Source organism: Typopeltis vanoorti, chromosome 10, assembly GCF_054136105.1.
Source record: "Typopeltis vanoorti isolate ZY-2024b chromosome 10, IOZ_Tvanoo_1.0, whole genome shotgun sequence".
Taxonomy (NCBI): Eukaryota; Metazoa; Arthropoda; class Arachnida; order Uropygi; family Thelyphonidae; genus Typopeltis; species Typopeltis vanoorti.
This window is the reverse complement of record NC_143558.1, coordinates 96,181,660-96,204,881: the sequence shown is the minus strand read 5'-3', so window position 1 is coordinate 96,204,881 and position 23,222 is coordinate 96,181,660. Positions and strand designations below refer to the sequence as shown.

General features: G+C 37.1%; 1 protein-coding gene across 2 annotated transcripts in view; it reads left to right on the top strand.

Moving 5' to 3' along the window:
- The window catches only part of Sym (symplekin scaffold protein), a 649,809-nt gene that overhangs the window by 101,233 nt on the left and 525,354 nt on the right, over positions 1-23,222 (top strand). For both annotated transcript variants that reach the window (XM_090398863.1, XM_090398864.1), the window contains 2 exons: positions 5,774-5,880; positions 15,941-15,998. In XM_090398863.1, coding sequence (XP_090254989.1) covers positions 5,774-5,880; positions 15,941-15,998 — 165 coding nt within the window. The remainder of the gene's footprint in view (positions 1-5,773; positions 5,881-15,940; positions 15,999-23,222) is intronic.

Sequence of the window (23,222 nt, the reverse complement as noted above, 5' to 3'; positions counted from 1 at the left end):
AGCGCTATTGCCATTATTTTGTTAACAATTTCTACAACCAAATCCATCACTACTGTTATCTCTTTTGGAAAAGTTTGTGCACAAAGTATCTCTTGATGGATTATGCGATGAAAGGAAAACACATCATGCAAAATTTGTTTTTTAAATAAAGAAACAAAACCTTTTTTTGTACCTTTTATGCTCGACGCCCCATCAGTCGCAATAGATATTATTTTGTTAATATTAATACCCTTACTTTTCAAGCAAATGGTAACAGCAGATTCAATGTCTTCTCCACAAGTTTGTCCTGTAAGTGGCAGTATATCGAGTAATTCTTCCTGAGGTCCTTGAGAGTTTATGTATCTACAAATAAGTACAATCTGTGCAATGTCATCTACATCACATGATTCGTCACAGGCAATGGAGAATCCTGGTGTTGAATTTAGATCTGTAACCTGCTGATTTGTTATATCATCTGCCATTTGTATAGTTCTGTCCCTTACAATCTTAGCAGATAATGGCATGTCTTTTATTTTTGTAATTATTTCTGCTTTGCTTTTAAAATCACAGAAAAGATATTCAGACATTTTAATAAAACATTCTTTTAAAATCACAGAAAAGATATTCGGACATTTTAATAAAACATTCTTTCACATATTCACCGTCTGTAAAAGGTTTTACTCATTTAACAACTTCTTGAACGGCCACAAAACTAGCAATAGTTGTAATTCTTGATTCTTTTATCCATTTGGAAAATGAACATTTAGTTAGGTTTACTTTGTGTTGCAACTCTTCTAGTGCCTTTTTTCTTTCATCTCCCTGTGGATATGCTTTGTCAAATGTATTGTGTTTATTTAAAAAATGTCTTTGTATATTTGATTTTTTTATTATTTGAAAGCTTTTCATGGCATATTAAACACATTCGAAATCCTGCTGTATTTGCTACAAATGCATAGGTTTCGATCCATTCACTTTTAAACTCCCGATTTTCTTGTTCTATCTTTCTCTTCTTTGCTGACATTTTAAATACTATAAAAATATTTTTATTTTGTTAATATTTAATTTAATGTTACAATATTCACGTTACCTAACACAATCACCAGTAAATGAAAGCACTGCAACGTCCATTACAAAACCTTCTGTTATTTTAACAGATTTTTTACAGATTTACAGCCCAATATACCTGCACTATATGCGAAGACAATGGGTGAGTTCAGACAGGCTAGCGCTACATGTGCTAGCCTAGCGCGACATCATAAATGTGTCCGAGCCAACTGCTCGATCGTAGCATTCGCCATTCACTACAAATTAATTTAATTCGTAGCGATTAATTTTCACTACAAAGTAGCGCTCACATAGCGCTCTGCCTGGCTGATACTGCCCAATGTAAACTGACATTTTTTGAGTATCGACATATGGTTAGGGGTCATTTGGCCTACAAAAAATTTCTTTTTACTTCTATGTTTAGATAGATCATTTAATAACGAAAAGAGCCGCAATTAGCAATTCAAAGAGCCGTATGCAGCTCCAGAGCCGTATGCAGCTCCAGAGCCGCTGGTTGCCAACCTCTGATCTAAGGAATAGTATGTTTAGTATGGTGTATTTATCACACATCACAGTGTCCTTGTATTTGTTTCTAGTTAAGATTAGAATTACTTTATTCTGAGTCGAAACTAAAGGTTTCAGTCTAGTGCAGTAATTCCTCCCCAACTTAATATACCATATTGTAGTGCTTTGAATCCTGGCAGAATATAATATTTTTAGCATATTTAAATTTAAGAATCTATTTAGGTAGTAAAGTCTGTTTAATATAATCCTTACTTTATTTACGACATCAGTAATATGCGGTTTCCAGCTTAAATTACTATCAATTTTTAATTCCAAGTAAGTTATTACATTGACTTTTTCTATTTCCTCGGAGTTGCAGTTTGAATTTGTCCTGCAATTCCAATCATGCAAAATTAATTGTGCAGTGAAGTTCATTTTGCCTGTTGTATTTCACAAATTAAAATTTACATATTTAGTTTTTGAGATATTCAGACTGAGTTTATTTGACTGGAACCAATTTATTACCTTTAAAAGATCAACATTTACTATGGTTTGCATTTGTTCGGCTGTGTCCATAGAGAAAAATAGTATTGTATCATCTGCAAAAGTATTTATTTTACTGTTTAGTTTAAGATTGCAGAAGTCATTGATATAAATATTAAATAAAATTTGTCCTGAGACAGATCCTTGTGGTACACTACATTCTACTGTTTTGGAGCTGCTATAGCTGTTGTTTATTTTTACAGTTTGTGATCTGGCATTTAAGTAATATTTGAACCAGTTTAGGGTAGTACCTATGACTTCTAATTTTTTTTTCTTAAAATTTCAAGTGATACAGTGTCAAATGCTTTGTGTATATCTAAAAATACTGCTAATGTTAGTTTATGTTTATATAGGGAGGTATAAACTGTGTTTGTGAAGTTCAGTAAAGCATGTTCTGTGCTAAACTTTTGCCTGAACCCAACTTGATTCTTTGAAAAGAAGTTGTTTTTGTCCAAAAATTTCATGAGTCTAATTTTTACCAATTTCTCTAATATTTTTGGTAAAAGACTGGTAGAAGGGAGATTGGTCTGTAATTTTTCAAGTTACAACTATGGCCTTCTTAAAATCTAATGGAAATGTGCCTGTCATCAGTGATAAGTTAAAAATGTACATTTGGCATTCTGTAAGAATTCTAGTGTTAATACCTTCATATCCTGAAGTTTTGTTTGTTCTTTGGCTAACTATAACACTTGATTTCATTTTCACAAGTGGGGAAAAGATATGTGGAGTTATCAATTCTCTTGGAAGTGCAATTCTGAGCAGTAGTTTTACCATTTTTCAGAATGCTTTCACTGACCATGGCAAAGTGATCATTGAATTCTTCAGCTAATCCCCTGTCTCCATTTTCTCTATTCCTATCAATATCTTTTAAATATGGGGAGGGTTTGTTTGTGTATATCTTTGCCAATTAATTTATTCACAAACTTCCTTTGTTTCTGGAGAGTCCTTGGCATTTCAGGAATTCATTTCTGTATCATTTGTTTTTACTTTCTTTTAATTTGTGGTGTATTATATTTCTATAGTACTTGAAACTGTGTTCATAATATTGATTGTGTGGGTATTTTTTAAACTTTTTGTACACTTTATCTCTAATTTTTATCTAGTGTCTGATTTTTATCTAGTTCATTGATATAAATATTAAATAAAATTTCCTGTGTAATCCAGGGTTTTGTTTCTTTCATTGTCTATTATTTTAACTCAAGTTAAAATAAAAGACAAAATTGAGTCTATTATCTTTTAATTGAGTCTTACATTTTATTGTTTAATATCACAAGAAATTTATGATACGAAGTATCAATATTTGTTTTCTTCGTTATCTCTCCCCAAGAGACAGTGCTCAAGTTACACTTCAATACTCCACAGTCAGTTGTTGTATAGGGGATATTTTCGGTTGTATTATCTCTGTGCTGTACTTGCAAATGCACTTTAATACCGATTGGAAAGTAATCCATGAGAGGTTGGTGCGGAACTGCTGCTTGGATTTTGTTTCCACTTAAAATAGTTCTCCTGAATACATGATCTATGCACGTTCTACCACCATTAAATTCTCTTGTGGGGACATTAATATTGTTTGAGTCCATGCATGGCAAGTAAATCTAGATAATCTTGGAGAGGAGCTGCCATTCCTCAGTAAGTCAATATTCATATCCCCAGTTTTGAGAACATTGTCACTTCTGATTTCATCTAGACTACACTCAAGTTCTTGTATAAAGTTGGACTCTGTGTATCAGTGCAACCTATATACAGCCATTATATATATATTATGATGTTCTAAATATAAATTGACATTTGCAGCTGTTTTCATTTTTATGTTAGTAATGTTATTAACCGATATGGAATTTCGAATAAAGATAGTTACACTTTTGGATTTTTTATAATTTCTGCATTGATAATAATTTTTAAATCCATTTAAATGGTACAAATCAATTTTAACAGAACATCTAGCCGATAGTTTAAGTTGTCTAGTAGTAATTCAATGTGTTCTAATTTATCTCGAATACTTCTTATATTTATATGCAAAATATTCAAAGTACTTACAGCGTCTGAGGATAAAAAGTTTCTTAATTCTACTGAATCATGACAAATTACACATTTATGAAAAGTGACATCACAGTTGTTATTCTCATCTGCTATTGTCATTCGCGAGTCAGTTATTACTCGCTGTTTTCTCGGAGTTTACACAAGTCTTCTTTGCATCTGATTCGCCATATTTTAGATGTATTGTCTCTTCTCATTAAGAGTTTGCCCCGTTTGACCCAGAGATATTTGTAGTGGACTTTTTCCTTTAAGTTTCTTGAAAATAAACAGTAGATGTTTTAAGTTTCCAGTCAAGTGCTCATTTAAGATATATTTTGCTGTCCTTAAAATTGCCACATATATCATACTTAGTCTATATTTGATACTTTTGTTTCTGTCCTGCCATTTGTCTCTGATTGCTTTACTTTTAAATTTTATGATGATAAGCATTGCTGTTTATCTGCCCACTATACATCATTTGTATTGAGGCTATACATCATTTTCCACTAGGAAAATGATGTATAGCCTCAATATCATCTTCATTATAGTTGATCTTGATTTTATGTGCAATTTTCTTTGCTACTGCATGTATATTTTTGTATGGTTCATGAGGAACACCAACAATTTCCAGGTGTGAGCTAATTGCCTGTTGATTCAGGTCATCTGCTGTTTCATGAATTTTTTTTTAAGCTCCCTATGCAGTTCCATATTTGCATTTTCTAGTTTAAAGTTCTTTGTTTTGAGTTCTTTAACTTCTTGTGTCAGGCCAGCAATGATAGCCAAAAAGTCATCTATTTTGTTCGAGGTATATTCAGTCAAACTTCTTAAGTCATTGACTTTTTTAATTCTTTCATTATACCTATCTGTTATACATATATTGTCCATGTTACTAATCTCTGGAATGCATGAGTCATCACCCCTGGGAGAAGTTGCCGGCAGGTGTTGGCTAGTACTGGAATGGCGTCTGTTGCTGAACAAAGAGTTGAAACATTGAGCAGATCTTTGTTGTTTGCTGAATTTGCACGAAGCGCATTTCCAGTTTTGTTTCCTGTCTTTGGAAACTTTTTAAATTGACTTTTGCTGAGACCAACACAATAAAAATAACTAATTTTGCATTTATCTGCACACTTCATAACAGATGTAACATCAATACATGTCTCTTCATAAACTTTGCAGTGGACTGCCATTATGTTAGATAGAGTTTAGTGCTAAAGGTAATCCTATTCTTTTTTTCTAGGTACTCACCTTGTACACTAGTCCAATGGTGACTGTTGACTAACAACAGGTTGAATAAGCAATTTTTTTGCAACTGCTTGCAGAGGTTAACTTTCATAGAACTGAGCATTACATTACATTACCTTTAAAAGAAGTCTTCTGCATTTTAGTCTAAATTCTGGGCATATTTAATGACCAAATTTGACGAAATGAGTTGAAACAAAATGTTACATTATAGACAACAAATAACCTCTCTGCAATAATACATATGCGAAAGAAGCTTTAAGTTCAATTGCTGTGCTAATAAATTACATCACTTATAAAAATGCAGTTATTAAATGCATTTTTTTAATGATTGCATCAGATTGTTTCCATACTTTTTGATTTTCTTGGGTAATTTCTATGGTTTTGTATTTTAACCTTTGATCTTAAAAGAAACCATTAATGATTATTATTGTATTTTTGCTTATAGTGGTTATGTAGGACAAAAGTAATTGATGATATTATGGAATCTACATGGAGCTTCATGACTCAGCTCAAGTCAAGGATCTTATCACTGCTCGATTCTGATAATGATGGGTAAGTTTTTTTTTTTTTTTTCATAAAAAATTTATCCTTCTCTGTTGCTTTTACTTTAAGATTGTTAATCATTGAAAGTAAGCAGAGAATACATAGTCTTCTTTTTTAAATTTTCTTTCAAAGTATGGATGACAATCTTTAGCCTAGTTGGTATGCATTTATGTCTGAGTTTCAACTAGGACTCAAGAGGATTTATAATGACTTTAAACTTAAGGTAAGTAATCAAGTCTGTGGTGGCAGTAAAGTTTTCATTGTGGAAACTTGCCTTTTTTTTATCTTCTAAAGCAGGAAACCTGCTGGACAGCATGTGCTGCAATTCTGTGCAGGTAGGATCAAATTACACACTTCAAGATTCTTTCACATCAAGGGTGGCACTCATGCCTTTGTGAGATCTGACATTACTTGCCAAAGAACGCTTAATTTAGAATCTCCTGCTTTTGACTTCCTCTAGCTCAAGGTTTCCTTGTCTCATAACATTCATCTGTTGTGTTATTGCTCTCCAAATTCCAAAAACCACTGACTTCAGCTTCCTATTCATGAAGTTTGACCTTTTATAGTCTAATTATCCAAATAGTGAAGTGATCTTTCTAGGTGACCTTAATGTTCATAACTCCATCTGCCTCCCCTTTTCCAACATGACTGACCAAGTTGGATGTGATGCAGAAATGTTGCTATAAGCAGTGATCTAATACAAATCGTACATCTACCTCCCCACATTCCTGATAACTCTCTTTACTCTCTCAACCCTTGATTTTTTTTTAACCATTCCCAACATTTTGTCCTTTAGTACTACAAAGTGCGATGACCTCTGAAAGAATTCTACTCTTCCTTTTCATTGATTTGTTTAATCTCTCCATTGTTTTCCACTCATTTGTCCCAAACACGTGCTCTGAGCAAGTCACAGAAATTATCCTCACTGGTATGAAGGTCTTCATTTTACCCCAAATTCTCATCCACTATCCAATTCCTTCTTCAGCAGACAATGTATAAGAGCATTTGAATTAAAATTCAGCTGACGGTAGGTAGCTTGAATCAAGAGCTCCAGATTCATATTCAGCTTATGTTGAAGCATACAATAAATGCAAAGCAACTATCAGCAAATTCAAATCTGATGACTTTATGAAGGCTGGTAGCAGAAAACTTTCCTCCTGTCTAGATGGAAGCCATGTTTACCAGTCCATCAGAGGTCATCAGATGTTACTTCTCACTTGTGCTTCTACTTCTCTCATTCAAATGACTACTGTTATAGTACCAAAAAATAAAGTTGACCTCTTAGCATTACCATTCAACTCTTGCATAGAGGATCAAGGTGGAATGCCTCCTACCATACCAGAGTACCTTCATGTCCCCTGTGCTTTTCAACAAAAAAGACATCAGAAAAATACTAAACAACTTAGACACTAGAAAGTCTTCTAGGTCTGATGGTACCTCTTCACCTGTACCCAGACTTTGTTCTCCAAAGCTAACATCTGTTCTTTATAATTTCTGCAATCTTCTGTACTCAGCTTGCACTTATTCCAGTGCATGGAAGCAAGCATATATCCAGTCTGCCATACTACTTGACCAGTTGCTGTCATTTCAGTCCTCCTCAGAATAATGGAGAAAGTCATCAACAGTCAACCTCTCTACAACCTAGAAGTCTGCCAATTAATTAATCAGCAAGCACCAGTATGTTCTTCTGCCAATCTATATTCACAGTTGACCTTTTAGCCTACATCGCCCCACCACTGGGCACTTGCTGTAGGAAGGTTTGGAGGAATTTTTTTTTTTATGTGGCTCCCATCTACAAAAGGTTTATTTGTGAACCTATAGTACATTTGTTCGTACTGTGGGTGGGATAAGAATTTATTTTCTATCTTCTTCTTCTTCTTCTTCTGCAGCTTCTCCCACTTAAGTGGGGTCACTGTTTGTAATGAGTCTCCTCCACACCTTCCTGCCTTGGGCTGTCACCACATCCAAGTTCTTCATCTTCAAGTCCTCTTCTACCAGCTCCCTCCATCTCTTCTTTGGCCGCCCACGCTTCCGCCTTCCTTGTACATCCATCTGCATGACCCTTCTTCCCACATATTCGTCCTCCCTCCTCATCACACGACCAAACCATCTCAACCTTGCCTCCTGTATTTTTGCTCCTAAGTTCGTAACTTTCACTGTTCCCCTGACATAGTCATTTCTCAGATGATCCTTTCTGGTCACACCGCACATCCACCTAAGCATTCTCATCTCTGCTACTTCCATCCTGCTGATGTTATTTTTCCTCAGAGCTACAATTTCTATAGCATATGTCATAGCTGGCCTCACTCTCCTATAAATTTTGCCTTTCAGATTGATCGGCACCCTCTTATCGCATAACACTCGAGCCATCTCCCTCCAGTTCCTCCAACCCACTTGTATCCTGCATCCCACTTCCTTCTCAGCTCCTCCATCTTCTTCCACTGTCGAACCTAAGTATCTAAAGTCTCTCACCTTCCTGATGACATTTCCTTCCAGCTCCAGATCTGTCTCCTGGCCGCCGCCGACTGCGCAACACATATACTCTGTCTTACTTCTGCGCAGTCTCATACCTCTCTCTCTTCCAGTACTTTTCTCCATCTTTCCAGTTTAGTTCCCACTTCTTCTCTTGAATCTACACACAACAAGATGTCATCTGCATACAACATTGTCCAAAGCGCATCTTCTCTCACCTCCTCTGTTACCACCTCCATCACAATATTAAACAGAAACGGACCTAATGCTGACCCTTGATGCAAGCCAACTGTTACTTGAAAACTTTCTGTCTGTCCCAAACAGGTCCGAACACTTGTCTTCACATTTCTGTACATTTCCCGCACCAACCTGACATATTTCTCCGGCACCTTCTTCTCCCTCAGACACCTCCAGACTTCTTGCCTTGGCACTCTATCGTATGCTTTTTCCAGATCAATAAATACCAGATGTAGCTCCCTTTGTTTCTCTCGATATTTTTCCATCATCTGCCGTAACCCAAAGATAGCATCTGTTGTTGATCTACCAGGCATGAATCCAAATTGTTCCTTTGCAATCTCCACCTCCTTCCTCAATCTAACATCAAGAACCCTTTCTAGGATCTTCATTGTGTGGGACATCAACTTTATTCCTCTGTAATTTTTACAGTCTTGTGCATCCCCTTTACCCTTGTAGATGGGGACAAGGGTACTCTCCCTCCATTCCTCGGGTATATTTTCCTGTTGGCAAACTTTCATGAACAGGTCCCACAGCAGGTCAATTCCCTCTTCCCCCAGTGCCTTCCATGCCTCCACTGGAATTCTGTCGGGGCCCACCGATTTTCCATTCCTCATCCTCTTCATGGCCTCCGTCACTTCCACTCTACTGATGTTCTGCACCATCCCCTCAGAAGGCCGCCCATCTCCTCTGAGAGTCCTTGCATTTTCCTCATTCAAAAGTCCCTCAAAGTATATTTTCCATCTGTTTCTTATGTCCACATCCCTCCATAATACTCTTCCTTCAGCATCTTTGATATGCCTCACATGTAAGATGTCCTTTGCTGCTTTATTTCTACATTTTGCTAGTTGGTAAATTTTTCTCTGTCCTTCCTTTGTTTCTAATTGATCATACAGATCTTGATATGCCATGGCCTTCACCTGTGCCACAACTCTCTTGGCTTCTTGCTTTCTCTCTTTCTTTCTTTCTTTTTATAAATATAGAAAATAAGAATTTATTTTCTATATTTATAAATATTCAGGCCTACAATAAGCTGTGCAGTGGTCTGACAACTCCACATTCAACATGTTGGCCAATGATTGGCAATTTTTACATATTATCCTTTGTAGTATCCTACACTCACATTTGATAAGTGTGGTGGACCATCCACTATGGGGTAGCACTTGCAGTTGACTCCCTGTGCTTCTATCTCAGTATGGTATCACTGATCGTTGACCTGGGACAGCCCACTTTGTCAACAGTTTACTGAAATAGATAAGCCTGCAATATGACATCCTATCACAATGCATCTTTCTAACTCTGTCAGTTCCCCTTCTTGCAGCCATATCATTCAGACGCAGTTGCACTGACTTGGAAGTGTCATATTCCTCCAATTTATACTGGCTACAAACCCACGATGCATTACATGGCATGATGTACATTGCTCATAGAAGTTGACTTCTTTCCAGGCAGTGTATATAAGGCATTGTGATGGTGGGTAGCAAGCCCACTGACAACGAATTCATGTGGAGATATAAGTACGGTAGTGTATATGTAAAATTCGATGTAGCTTAGAATTTTACATTTTTACAGAGGTCGAATCTCAAAAGTTTGTGTTATAAAAATAACCTTTGTATAAAGAATGTATATAGTCCGATGGGAAATTAACCTGCTCAAATGTAGTAAACAACGAATGTCTAAAATTAGTAACAACAAGTAAATGCTATGTCACTGGAAACTGTATGTTATTGTTTTACCTAAGTGCATAGGAGGCCTTCGTTTGAAATTCTTTATATTCCCACCTCCAAGATCATTCTTAAAAGGGTCGGCACGAATCAGACAAGGTTTTGCTGTCCGACAAATTGGATTTTTGAAGTGCACTTGAGATAACAAAGAAATAGTCTGCTTTAAGAGTAGATCAAGGAGTCGTGCTGAATTCTTCAGGGTCTCAACCCCTTGTGCAAGGTCCCGGAGACGGAGAAATAAAAAGAATTTGAGGAGAACATCGGTATCTGCAGTCAAAAATAGAGGACACCACTATACGGCTAGGGCATGCGAGAAGTCGGAGGGATGCAGAGAAGAAAAGGACGCCGGTCCACCTGAGGCTGTCTAGATCTAGAACTTGGCTGTGGAAGGTTGCTGGAAGCTAATAACCGAGGAGCGGACTTCAGTGCCCGGAGAAGAATGCATTGCCATCTGAACGAGACTGCATAAGCTCCACATGTTGGACCCCCTTGTCCGAGCCCATGATGAGTGCTGGAAGCTAATAACCGAGGAGCGGACTTCAGTGCCCGGAGAAGAATGCATTGCCATCTGAATGAGACTGCATAAGCTCCACATGTTGGACCCCCCTTGTCCGAGCCCATGATGAGTGCTGGAAATCAGCTTTCCAAAACCCCGCCAACAATCCCTGATGAGATGCCGGTGAAGAGAGACACCGCAGAAAGAAATCCAAGGCCTGAGAAGGAAGAAAAGTTTGAGAACGCTAGAGCAGAACCTTGAATGAGTGCATGACCCAGATGACAGAGCCTATGTGAATTTGTTCCACTTTTATGTTCTATGTTACTTTTATGTAATCTGGGATAAATAATTTAGATGGACTGTTAAGATTTAAGGTACTAGTTATATGCAGTGTCTATAAGAAAGCCTTTTGGCTTGTTAGTAATTGAAATACAATTGTGAAATAACTTGGCATAGCAAATTAATTTCTTTATGAATAGATTACAATTGTTTTTCAATAAGCAGAGAAGTAAAAAATGAGTATTTATGCTGTATAGTTTAAGAATTGCTAAGGGAAGTTTTAACGCTAAATTTTAACGAATAGGTAGAGAGAGTAACCTCCCTATTGTTTAATTGATGTACTTTTCTATTAGTGTAAATAAATGTGTTTCAATTATATGTCAACAGAGTGCCTCTTGATCTTTTAATTTACAATGCACTGTTTCTAAATAAACTCGGACCTGAGAGCGGGAAATAAATAGGGTATTAGAAGCGAAAGTTAAGTGCATGGGACCATGACTGTTTATGCTATTTTATTTGAAGGAATTTATGCTAGAGAGAGAGAGAGAGAGAGAGAGATCTGCCAGCCGTATTACTGAGTCTTATGCCGAGAAAGGAATACTGGTGGCACAGTCTAAACAAATAAATTTCCAGTATTCTTAGGCATACGACAAATAGTGTGAAAGGTGGATAATTTTTGTACGAAAGAGTAAGTCACTAAGGAGACACAAGATGGATTAAGAAACTAGCAAAGATAGTGAATAAATAAGATATTACAAAGGTGCAGCAGATTAAAGATTACAATAACAGCGGCTATAAAGAAAAAAAACAGAGGCCCCCCCCTTTTACACATACATTGGAAGAACTTACAATGAGTTTGGTGGATTTAAGGAATCAAAATATATGGAAAAATATAACAACCTTAAAATTTGCAGACGACAGTGTATTACTTGCAAGCACGGAAGAAGATCTACAATGAATTTCTGATGAAATGAAGAATGTATGAAATTTGGATTAAACCTAAATATAGACAAAACAAAAATTATGCAAATAGAAAAAGAAACATCAATCTGAAAATTGAAATTGATAGTAAGAATCTAGAGCAGGTAGAAAACTTCACCTACCTCGGAGGAATAATCGAGTACAATGGTGAAATTACAAAAGATATAAACAGATGAATTAGCCAAGCATCCCAAACTTTTGGACGACTAAATAAAATATGGTCAAGAGACATCAAACAAGTAACAAAAGTAAGAATCTATGAGACAATGGTCCTCCCACTACTTCTCTATGGAAGTGGATGCTGGAATCTCAAAAAAGCTGAAGACAAAAAATTAACTACTAAAATGGATTGGCCAAGAAGATTACTTGGAGTATCTCTGCTGGATAGACTAAGAAACGAAGACATAAGGAAATGACTGAAACAAGAAATAATAATAATAGACAAAATCCAAGAAAGAAGACTGTGATGGTTTGGCTATGTGACCAGAATGGGAACAGAAAGATTACCAGCTAAAGCCAATTACCAACCATACAATGATGGAAGGTAAAAGATCCAAACAGCAGCCTAGAATTAGGTGAATAGACAAAATAAAAGAGGACCTGAAAACAAAATCACAAGTGACACCAGACTGGACAGAACTGTTCAGACTCTCCAGGGACAGACAGAAATGGAAAGAGTTCATTTGGCCTCATCATCATCCACATAGATGATGAAAGAGAGAAGAAGACATAGAAATGGTTAAGAGCAAATAACAATTTGTACTCTAAAGAGTTCTGTTGTGAAATGAATATGATGACTTATTATTTTGTGTCAGTATTACAAAGACGAATTAGTGAAAATATATTTTATGGTCCCCCATGTATGCAACTACTGCTGAAAAAAAAGTGAGAAAAGTGTTCCCCCTTTCCCCCATTGTTGTTATTGTCTTTTTTGAGAGGATGAATGGATCAAGGTCATGATTTTTTCTTTTAATTTTTTATGTACATGTACATATTCCCTTCTTATTGTATTAATTTTTTGAATGCTAACCACTGGTATAATAAAGAAAGTAATGAATATAAAAATATATAAATTAATAGTATTTTTAATAGTTTTGCGATAATCAGACTTACACATTTGACATGCAGCAATACTATTTTAACATACTTTTGACTATCAGGTAAAGTGCCAGTGCAGCACCTCTAATATGTGAAAATAATCAACTATCTGAAGCCACCATTTCCAAAACTATTCAGACAACTAAAATTGCATACTAAAAGAATGTTTTGAATGTGAGGGTTAATTACTCTAAAAAACCATGTTCTAGATATCAGATATGGGACTTTTTCACTCCACATTAGTCTTTCAGTATGGTGTTATTTTTCTCTCTCTCTGGGTAATGAAATTAATGAAATTCATCTTCCACATAATGTTTTTTTTTTTTTTAATATGAACCCTACACATGAGAGATTGCAGAAATGATAACATAGTGCTCTCTCTCTCTCTCTCTCTCTCTCTCTCTCTCTCTCTCTCTCTCTCTGTCTCTCTCTCTCTGTGTGTGTGTGTGTGTGTGTGTGTGTGTGTGTGTGTGTGTGTGTGTGTGTGTGTGTGTGTGTGTGTGTGTGTGTGTGTGTGTGTGTTAGGAAGCAGGGAATCCGTGAATGTGTTTCCTTGATGAGTTGGGTTGGCATTTCATTTGGTGGTTGAGTATATTTGAATGTTGACTAGTGGCTGCTTATGATTTTATATAATTGGAGGAATGTTGTTCTAAGCTAGGTTTGTGAAACAGTACTGCATACCTATAAAAGAAGCATGATGCAGAAACAGAGCATCTATGAAAAAGCGATTAGAGGAAGTCTGATGAGAAGAGAGGATATCTGTTAATCAGATTGCTCTATATGTCTGAGAATTATTGAGAAGGTTTTGGGCATTGTCCTAAATGTGAGAACAGTTTCTAAGGTTAGGTGTATTGGGATTTAAAAAGGATTGTGAGTTTTGCAGGAGTGAAGTAATGCTTTGAATGAAAAAGAATGCTGAGTGTTTTGCTTGCTGAGAAGGTATGAATGAGATGTTTTTTTTTTCCAGGATGGACTAGTTTCAGAACCAACCCTAGAAGAGAAAATCAATCTTGTCTGGAGGTTGCAACATTATCAAAAGTAATTGGGAGTGTAGTATGATATTTCTTTCAAGAAATAAGACAACATTGCATATTGGTAGCATTGAAATTCACCAGATTATCCTCACCCAACTTAAGAATGGTGCAGAGATTGGTATTTAAGTTATTGATTGTGGAAGAACTTGAAGCATTTTAGTCTTATAGACTTTTTCGAATGAGGAGGCGGAATGGAGTGTAGTGTCAGCAAAAAATTATAGATATGATTTGAGGTTAGAGGCAATTTATGTATAAGAGGAACATGGATAAGAGTGCAGAGCCCTCTGGTACCAGGGCTCTGTATTCTCATCCATGTTATACACAGTTCTGTACAGCATTGATAAAGAAATCTGATAAAAAGAAACTGTCCATAATGATCAGAGAGTGAGAGAGAGAGAGGAAGCTAGCACCACAAGGATTGGTGGAAACCAAAAGATGTAAACTTGAAAAGGGCTTGAAGCTAGTCTATCAAATTTCTTGGAAATGTCAAAGTACAGCTATTGTCTGTGTTTAAAAGTGGGTAAGGTAAGTAAAGAGATCTGCCATAGAATGAGAGTGGTGGAATCCATATTTGGGATCACTGATTAACTGATGGTTCACCATTTAGTGAACATATTGACTATCAATGACTTCCATTGTGTTTGAGAATATTGAGGTGAAGGCAATGAGATGAAAGTTTTATGAATGACTTAGTTCCCTTTTTAGGGATAAGCTGGATAAAGGCTTGTTTCCTTGCTGTTGGGTAGATACTAGATGAGTATGACAGCCTGTATTGTCAATACAGGATGGGCTTGTCTTTAGATGATCTAACACTGACGTCTCAAAAATGATTTCACTGTATGGATGGTTGGTATGAAATCACCATTCGCAGATAAATAACTGAGGTGAAATGTAGTGAATTTATTAAGATTTAGTAAAGAATACCAGGGCAGGTTTTGATATTTGAAAGTGGTGGTGCACATCATTGTTTGTGTTGAAGCCTAGGGTGTTGATAAAATGGATTTGCTTGGAATTAGGAGTGTCAAGTGGAGTGGGTAATGATGTCTCTCATTCTGGTAAGAATTATTTAAGTTGTATGGTTGGAGTAGGTATTTAGATCAGGAGTGTGGAAACAGTAATCAACAACAGAAAAGAGGTTTAGAAATCGGACATTAATTAGAAATTAATGGAATTATGTTGTTTTCTGCAGGTTTTTTTTTTTTTTGTTATAATTGCAGTGATAATTTTATGGTTGAGGTATTGCTGAAAACTCATAGCAGCATGCAGTAGGGATGGAAGACTTGTGGACATAACTCCCACATGGGAATGGCCTTGACAGTGCATCTGTATTCTGTTTCTATTACACTCCCTCCATGCCCAACCTATCAGAGTAAGAAGCAGCAGCAGGATTATTTGCCAGCTAGTTGGGAAGTCCCCTGTCATGTTACATCAGTTTCAGTCCCATTTACTTTCTTGTGACCAGCTTGCAGAAACCACTTTACTTCTGCACTCTCATATGAAAGAGGTGCTGGCTCCTTAGTTAATTGATGTAGAGCCTGCCCATCAAGACTATCACCTGCAATGTATGCGTGAAGAAAGGAGAGGGACGGAAAAAACTAAAACAAGCAGTTGTATTTCACTAGACACTGAAAAAAGCCATCTACCATGTTTATGTCTAATTGTAATTTAAAAAAAAATTAAAACCTGTATTAACTAAATAGTTGGTGAAAAAAAATTATTTCAATGGTAACATTGTTTCTTGTTGTTTTTAGAGTGAGGACTCATACAGTCAAATTTATGGAAATGTTGGTGATTATTCAGACTTACCCTGTAAGTATAACTTTTTTTGGAATTCATTTTATATAAAATTGGCAAATAGCTGAAGCTAGTACAAGAGTGTGTTTCTCAATTTGAAGTTAGATAAGTAAACAAAAGAAAAAGATGTAATTTCGGAAAATATTTCTATGAAGAGTTGTAGGTAGAATCAAAAATGTTTTATTCATTGCTTGACTGAGAGCTTTCACATATTTTATATTTGTTTGTATACAAATATATAAGTTCTGAACTTAAATTAAGGGGATATTAAATCCCACATAGTTTTAAAACCGAATAAGAAACTCAAAGATCGGAATCAGAGAGTTTCTTGCCGAATATAGTATAGTAAACTATAAAGTATCGGCGACACTAGCGTTAGCCAATGCAAGTGATCCTAGTACGTAGTACAATACCGGGCAACTCGTTGCAAAGGTGGGGGAAGTTCAGATGGCTATTCTTAGGTATTTTCCATAATGTAAAAACACATTTCCTAGGAAATGTATGCTGTTATTACATTATGGAGGGAGGTCACTACCCAGACCGGTTTCAGCCTTTTTTGAGGCTTCATCAGTGAGTAGCTAGACCTAATACCAAAGTGTATAGCGAAAAGAACTTATGTACTCTGCGAACGAGTTTTCCAAACAGGTGCAACCATTAAGTTACTTAAGTATAAAGAGCTAATAAGCTTCATTTCGGCAATGAAAACATTACTTAAATTAAGAGGATATTAAATCCCACATAGTTTTAAAACCGAATAAGAAATTCAAAGATTGTGTGTTTTTACGTTATGGAATGTGTTTTTACATTATGGAAAATACCTAAGAATAGCGATCTGAACTTCCCCCACCTTTGCAACGAGTTGCCCGGTATTGTACTACGTACTAGGATCACTTGCATTGGCTAACGCTAGTGTCGCCGATACTTTATAGTTTACTATACTATATTCGGCAAGAAACTCTCTGATTCCGATCTTTGAGTTTCTTATTCGGTTTTAAAACTATGTGGGATTTAATATCCCCTTAATTTAAGTAATGTTTTCATTGCCGAAATGAAGCTTATTAGCTCTTTATACTTAAGTAACTTAATGGTTGCACCTGTTTGGAAAACTCGTTCGCAGAGTACATAAGTTCTTTTTGCTATACACTTTGGTATTAGGTCTAGCTACTCACTGATGAAGCCTCAAAAAAGGCTGAAACCGGTCTGGGTAGTGACCTCCCTCCATAATGTAATAACAGCATACATTTCCTAGGAAATGTGTTTTTACATTATGGAAAATACCTAAGAATAGCGATCTGAACTTCCCCCACCTTTGCAACGAGTTGCCCGGTATTGTACTACGTACTAGGATCACTTGCATTGGCTAACGCTAGTGTCGCCAATGCAAGTGATTTGTATATCTAAGTAAAAATGTATTGTTTAAGAAATTGTGGGTATTTTAAAATGCTCTGTGTAAGAATGTATGTCTAAATGCAAACAAAGGTACAAAGGTTGCTAGCTAGCTGCCTACGATGACGTAACGCCCGAAGCAAAAGCATTCGTGGAAGGCGAGCTGAACTCGCATTCTGTGTGAAAAGAGTGCTCTTCAAGGAGCTGAAGTGTGATGCAACCACGTAAGGGCGAATAGGAGAGCGAAATGAGAGATCCTCCGATATGACAAGAGGGTGCTACGAAGGGCAATATAAGCGAGTTCACTCGGGTTTGAACCTCCCGTTTTTTTCTGTTCTGGTTTTTCTTGTGTGGACCAGCAGTGCTGACTGATCAATGGTGCCGAACGGCAATCTCCTTTCCGGTCGCTAACTGAAGGAGTCGGGCATACCATACATGAGATGACGGCATCCACCAACTCGGGCCATCTGTAAGAGTTTACTGATGCGAGACAACTGAAATCCCCCCCCCCCGAAGGACGGCAGAGCTGACGACAGCATCCCTCTAGATTAGTGTTAGTCTGGCAAAAGCAAGGAATGGCCATTTGTGTCGATCTGAGCAAGATCCACATGGACCCGACTAGCTAAAGAAGAAAGACATCTGACTACAATGGACGGACGAAAGGAGCATGATGACCGCTCAAGAAAGTGGTAATGTACAGAAATTTTCTTATTCATGTAACAATTAGTATTGGAGAAAAGAGAGAAGAACAGATTTCTAATTGAAAGGAAAGAGAACTTTTAAGTGACTTTGTGCTCAGTAACTTGTTAACCATATTGGACTAGTAGTCTGAAGGCCTGAGAGTATGCAACACTCAGTTGAATGTGAATGGATCTTTGTTGGCAAGCTTTACCTAGAATTTGAATTAGTGTCATGATGTGTGTGTACTTATTTAATCTAGAGATGTAAATGGTGTATTTGATAATTAGAATGTTCCTTATTGCTTAGCTAGTGAGTTAGAATTTTGATATGCCATACCTTTGATGTGTGGAAGTCTATTTGTATGCAAATTTGATATTTAATAAACATGTTTTTTCTATGTAAGCCTGAGCATGAGACTGATTTTACCACTTGCAAAAGTTCGAACATATGAATAAGGGGAAATTAAAGAGAGATTAGAAAGTTTGAGCCATGACTGCAATGTTGAAATTTCTATAGGCGCTTAATACTTCAACAAGATTAGGTAATACATGAACTCTGGGAAGGTTTCTTTTCAGCAAGAATTCCTCTGTTCTAGGACTCTGACTGGCGCAGTTAAATCAAACAAATTTTGTCGGAGTTCCGAAAGGAGAAATGGCCCCAGAGAGATAGGTTAGAGATTTAAGCTTAGTAGGCATAAGAGGGATAAGGAATTAATAGAAAAAGTAACGACGTAACAATACTAATATATAAGTTCTGATTTTATGTATGTGCATGTGTGTATGTGTGTGTGTGTGTGTGTGTGTGTGTGTGTGTATATATATATATATATATATATAATCTTACAGTAAATTCTGGTTAATTTGGACAAATCAGGACCAGAATATTTTGGCTCAGTTAAATGGCTGCCCCAGTTATTTATGCATTTTTTTTTTAAGATTTGTTCCAAATGAGAGGCTGTTCCAATAAACTAATGGCACCAGTTAACCGGATTGTCTTTGTGTGTATGTGTTTCCTTTATATATGTGTGTATCTCCTTTATATAAGCCAAAACAGATCATTAGGATATTGTCAGTCAGACTAGTACTTTATAGCAGCTTGTATTTATTTTGCAAATCAGTCTTAACAGGTGAGCCTTTAATATACTAGGTGATGCTCAATATATAGTCAGTACCACCTTCTTGTGGTATGGTGTGTTCTCATAAATGGGACTCTAGCAAGGCAAGTATTGCCACTGTAAAATATATCTTCCTTAGTTGGAGGAAATGCATATGAAACCCAGATGGTAGATGATTACCATCACCTAATGAAACATTGCTGTCCTGCTTATTAGAGACTTATCTTTCATCTCGGAGTAATCTCCTGTTCCACTGCCCTGCCACTGTTCAGTGCCACCCATGGAAATCTGGAAAGGGGGATCCTGGTAGTCTTGCACTACTTTGGCAAGAGGGGTGGTCCTGGACGGCCCAGCCAAGATCAGTCAACTAGTGGGCTGCCTGCAAGAATCAACTGTGTTGCAGTAAGTCTCTTACCCCCCATAGTCTGGGGTTGGGATCCTAGGCTTGCTGTAGTGGTATAGCATCTGGGGTAGCCCTGACATTCCACTCCCGAGCACAGTCATTGCTTGCTAGTCAGTGGGTGTACATGTGGCTCCGTGGTGGATGGGGAGCTCTGGCACCAAACCAAAAACTCCTTGAGCATGAATTCTTCATCCTCAAACATTTCAGGGACTGTAACAAAGTCCAACGAAGTACTGATAACATAGATACAGCATATGGTAACAGAGTAAGAAACAAAAGATATATGATACTAGTATAAATGTAACCAGTGTTATTGATCATTCGTGCAACAGGTGAAAAGCCAATAGGGAAAATGTCACCCTTCTTTATTCAAAAGGGTTTAGAAGGACTGGCAGGACCTCCCAAAACTGTTAAAAAATTGTGTTCTAGTGATATCCTTGTGGAAACGTGTCAGCAACATTTCAAGAAACTCCTGAGAGCAACGACAATGGGTGGAATACTAGTCACAGTAACACCTCATAAAACATTCAATTCCTGTATAGGAGTGATATCAGAATGGGATGAGGAGATATGTTCAGAACTTAAAGATCAGGGAGTGACTGGTGTGAGGCACATCCTGATATGTAGGGATGGTTGCCTGGTTTCAACAAGGAACATCGCCCTTACTTTTAATACATCTATGCCTCCAACATCTGTAAAAGCAGGGTATCTCAGCTGTCCTGTTAGAATGTACATTCCTAAACTGCTAAGATGCTTTAAATGTCAGAAATATGGGCATGCCCAAACTGGCTGTCATGGTTCTACTACCTGTGCCTGATTGGTAGTAAAGAGCATGATAACAAATCTTGCTGTGCAAAAAAAAGCTAAATGTGTCAACCATCAGGGCGGTCATCCAGCTTACTCTTATGCATGTCAGAAGTGGAAAGATAAAAAATAAATACAAAAAATGAAAACAGAGCAAAACATAACATATCAGGATGCAAAAAGAAAGCTAGCCACCATCAGACCTGCTCTGAGATCCTCTTATGCCGAGAAGGTAACAATTAAGAAAGTGCCAACAGCAACTCAAACTCATATGTTTGTTCCACAATCTGATAATTTCACCATACCTGAACTTTATGATCGTGAATTCTTCTCATCAATCACATAACCTTACTCCAGAGCAATTCCAAAAATGGTCCCATTTGATGAGAACCCACTTGTCAAAAAAATTATGTCAAAGATATCACTTAAAGATAAACCACCAGACATTCCCACAGAAAAAATGGATATTTCGGTATTCACTGAAAGTAAATTAAACTTACCAATTGACCCTAACACATCAGACATATTGAATATTTTACCAGAGGAAGAGATGGACATTGGCTGTCCATACTTCCCAAAAACATTTGATAAATATAAACCTGACAAAGGTAAGTCCTCAACCTCCTGAAAACCAGACAAAGCTATAAAGCCAAAACAATAGGAAACTTTTTACAGCGGGACTGTCTTGGATTTCACCAGAATATCGATGATATTAAGATTTTGTTACAGAAACACAAACCTTTCTGTTTCTGTCTACAGGAAATATACTTAAGATCCAATAAGAACTCTACCTTTAGGAATTTCACTGTTGTATGCAAGGAGACAGAAGGTGGTCCTTCTCATGGAGGAATAGCTATCCTAGTGGACAGTCATATTCCTTTCCATCATGTCCAACTTAATACTGCTCTGGAGGCAGTAGTGATTCGCCTCTCTGTGAGATTTCTTATTGCAGTATGTTCAGTTTATTTATCACTGAGTGCTGAGTTAAATGAAATTGATCTTGATAACCTTATCTTGTAACTGCCTAAACCCATACTTTTGATCAGTGACTTTAATGGTCACAATACCCTTATGGGGTAGTCCCATGCCAACACTAATAGACGAGAGTGAATCACTGAAAGAATCCTTGATAATAATGACCTTGCCCGTTTGAATAATAGACTCAGTACTTTCTTTCATATGCCTCCCTGCTCATATTCTGCAATTGATCTTACAATCTGCTCCCCTTCCATTCTTCCACTGGTCATGTGGGACGTTGAAGAGCACACATATGGCAGTGATCACTTTCCTGTTCTTTGCACAGTGTCTTCACAGGAACCATGGATACCCACATGGAAAATGTACCAGGCTGACTGGAACATTTTTTTCTCATCTTGCAAAATGTAATGCTGATACCGTCAGTCAAACACCTATCAATGAAGCAGTGAAGCATATAACAGAGTGCATTTTCCATGCAGCAACAGCCTCCATCCCGAAAACATCACCTCGGTTTCCACTCTATCCAAAGCCTTGGTGAAACCCAGAATGCCAGACAACAAAAAAAAATCAACATAGAGTATGGGGTATATTTTGTAGAAAACCCACCACATCAAACTTCATAGCTTTTAAGTGTGCTTGAGCCAAAGCACATTATGCGAGATGCCAGAGTCAAAAACATTCATGGATCCAATTTACTATATCAATTAATCAAATGACCAGTCCAAAAATTGTATGGGATAAAAACTGGAAAATGAAAGGTAGATATAGAACACACTGTTTGTCTGCCGTAGACCATAATGTAAGTAGTATTGCTGATCCCAAAACTATTGCAGACACTTTGGGAGAAAAGTTTGTCAGAATCTCAGCAGCAGCTTCATATCCTCCTAAATTTTTAATACTGAAAGAGCAGCAAGAGAAACAAAAGCTAAATTTTTCTACCAATGTTCTTGAGCCATACAATCAGCCATTTGTTAAGGAGGAACTAAAAAGAGCTCTTCTACAGTCTCACCAAGTCTTTATCTTAAGTGTGACACTTGTACACTTCTATTGAAAACATACACTCTTCACCCAGATCCTGAATTAAGAATGGATGAACTGTTATTCCAGTAGCTACAGAAGCCAGGTTCTTGGGACTCATTTTTGATAGAAAACTTACATTTCTAGCACACATTCGTCAACTTAGAGAAAGGCGCAGGAGAGTGTTGAACCTCTTTCGCACTCTATCCTCTACTGAGTGTGGTGCTGATCGATCTTCATTGCTCCATCTTTATACTCCGTTTCTGAACTTATATGTTCAGAGCTGGATATTATGGGTCTCAAGTCTATGATTCTGCAAGACAGAGTAACCTGCATTGGTTGGATTTCATCCATCATCAGGGCATATGGATAGCTACTGGTCCTTTCACACATCATCCACTCATAGTCTTTATGTTGAAGCAAATGAACTATCTCTGTCACTTCAATGGAAACAGTTGTCTTTTAATTATGCCCTAAAGATAATGTCTCCTCCAGATCATCCTACTCAACAGATCATTCTAGTCAACATATAAAGAGAAGAGAGAAAGTTGTTTTGCTAGGCTCCACATAGGTCACAGTCATTTTACACATTCTTATTTACTGAGGGCTGATGACTCTCCCATGTGTGAGAAATGCAATACATGTCTCACTATGGACTGTCAGCACTTTACACGAGAGAGGAATGAAAATTTTACCTATCTAGACTTCAGACTGCCATATGTCCTTTTGGTATGCGTGTTAAAGAGACTGTGTAAGCTGTTGGTATGAATGTTGACAACATTCAGCATCCCTCCATGGCAGGTTTGCACTACATCCAGCAACCTCTCACTTTGTCAGCTACTGAAGTCTCATACTC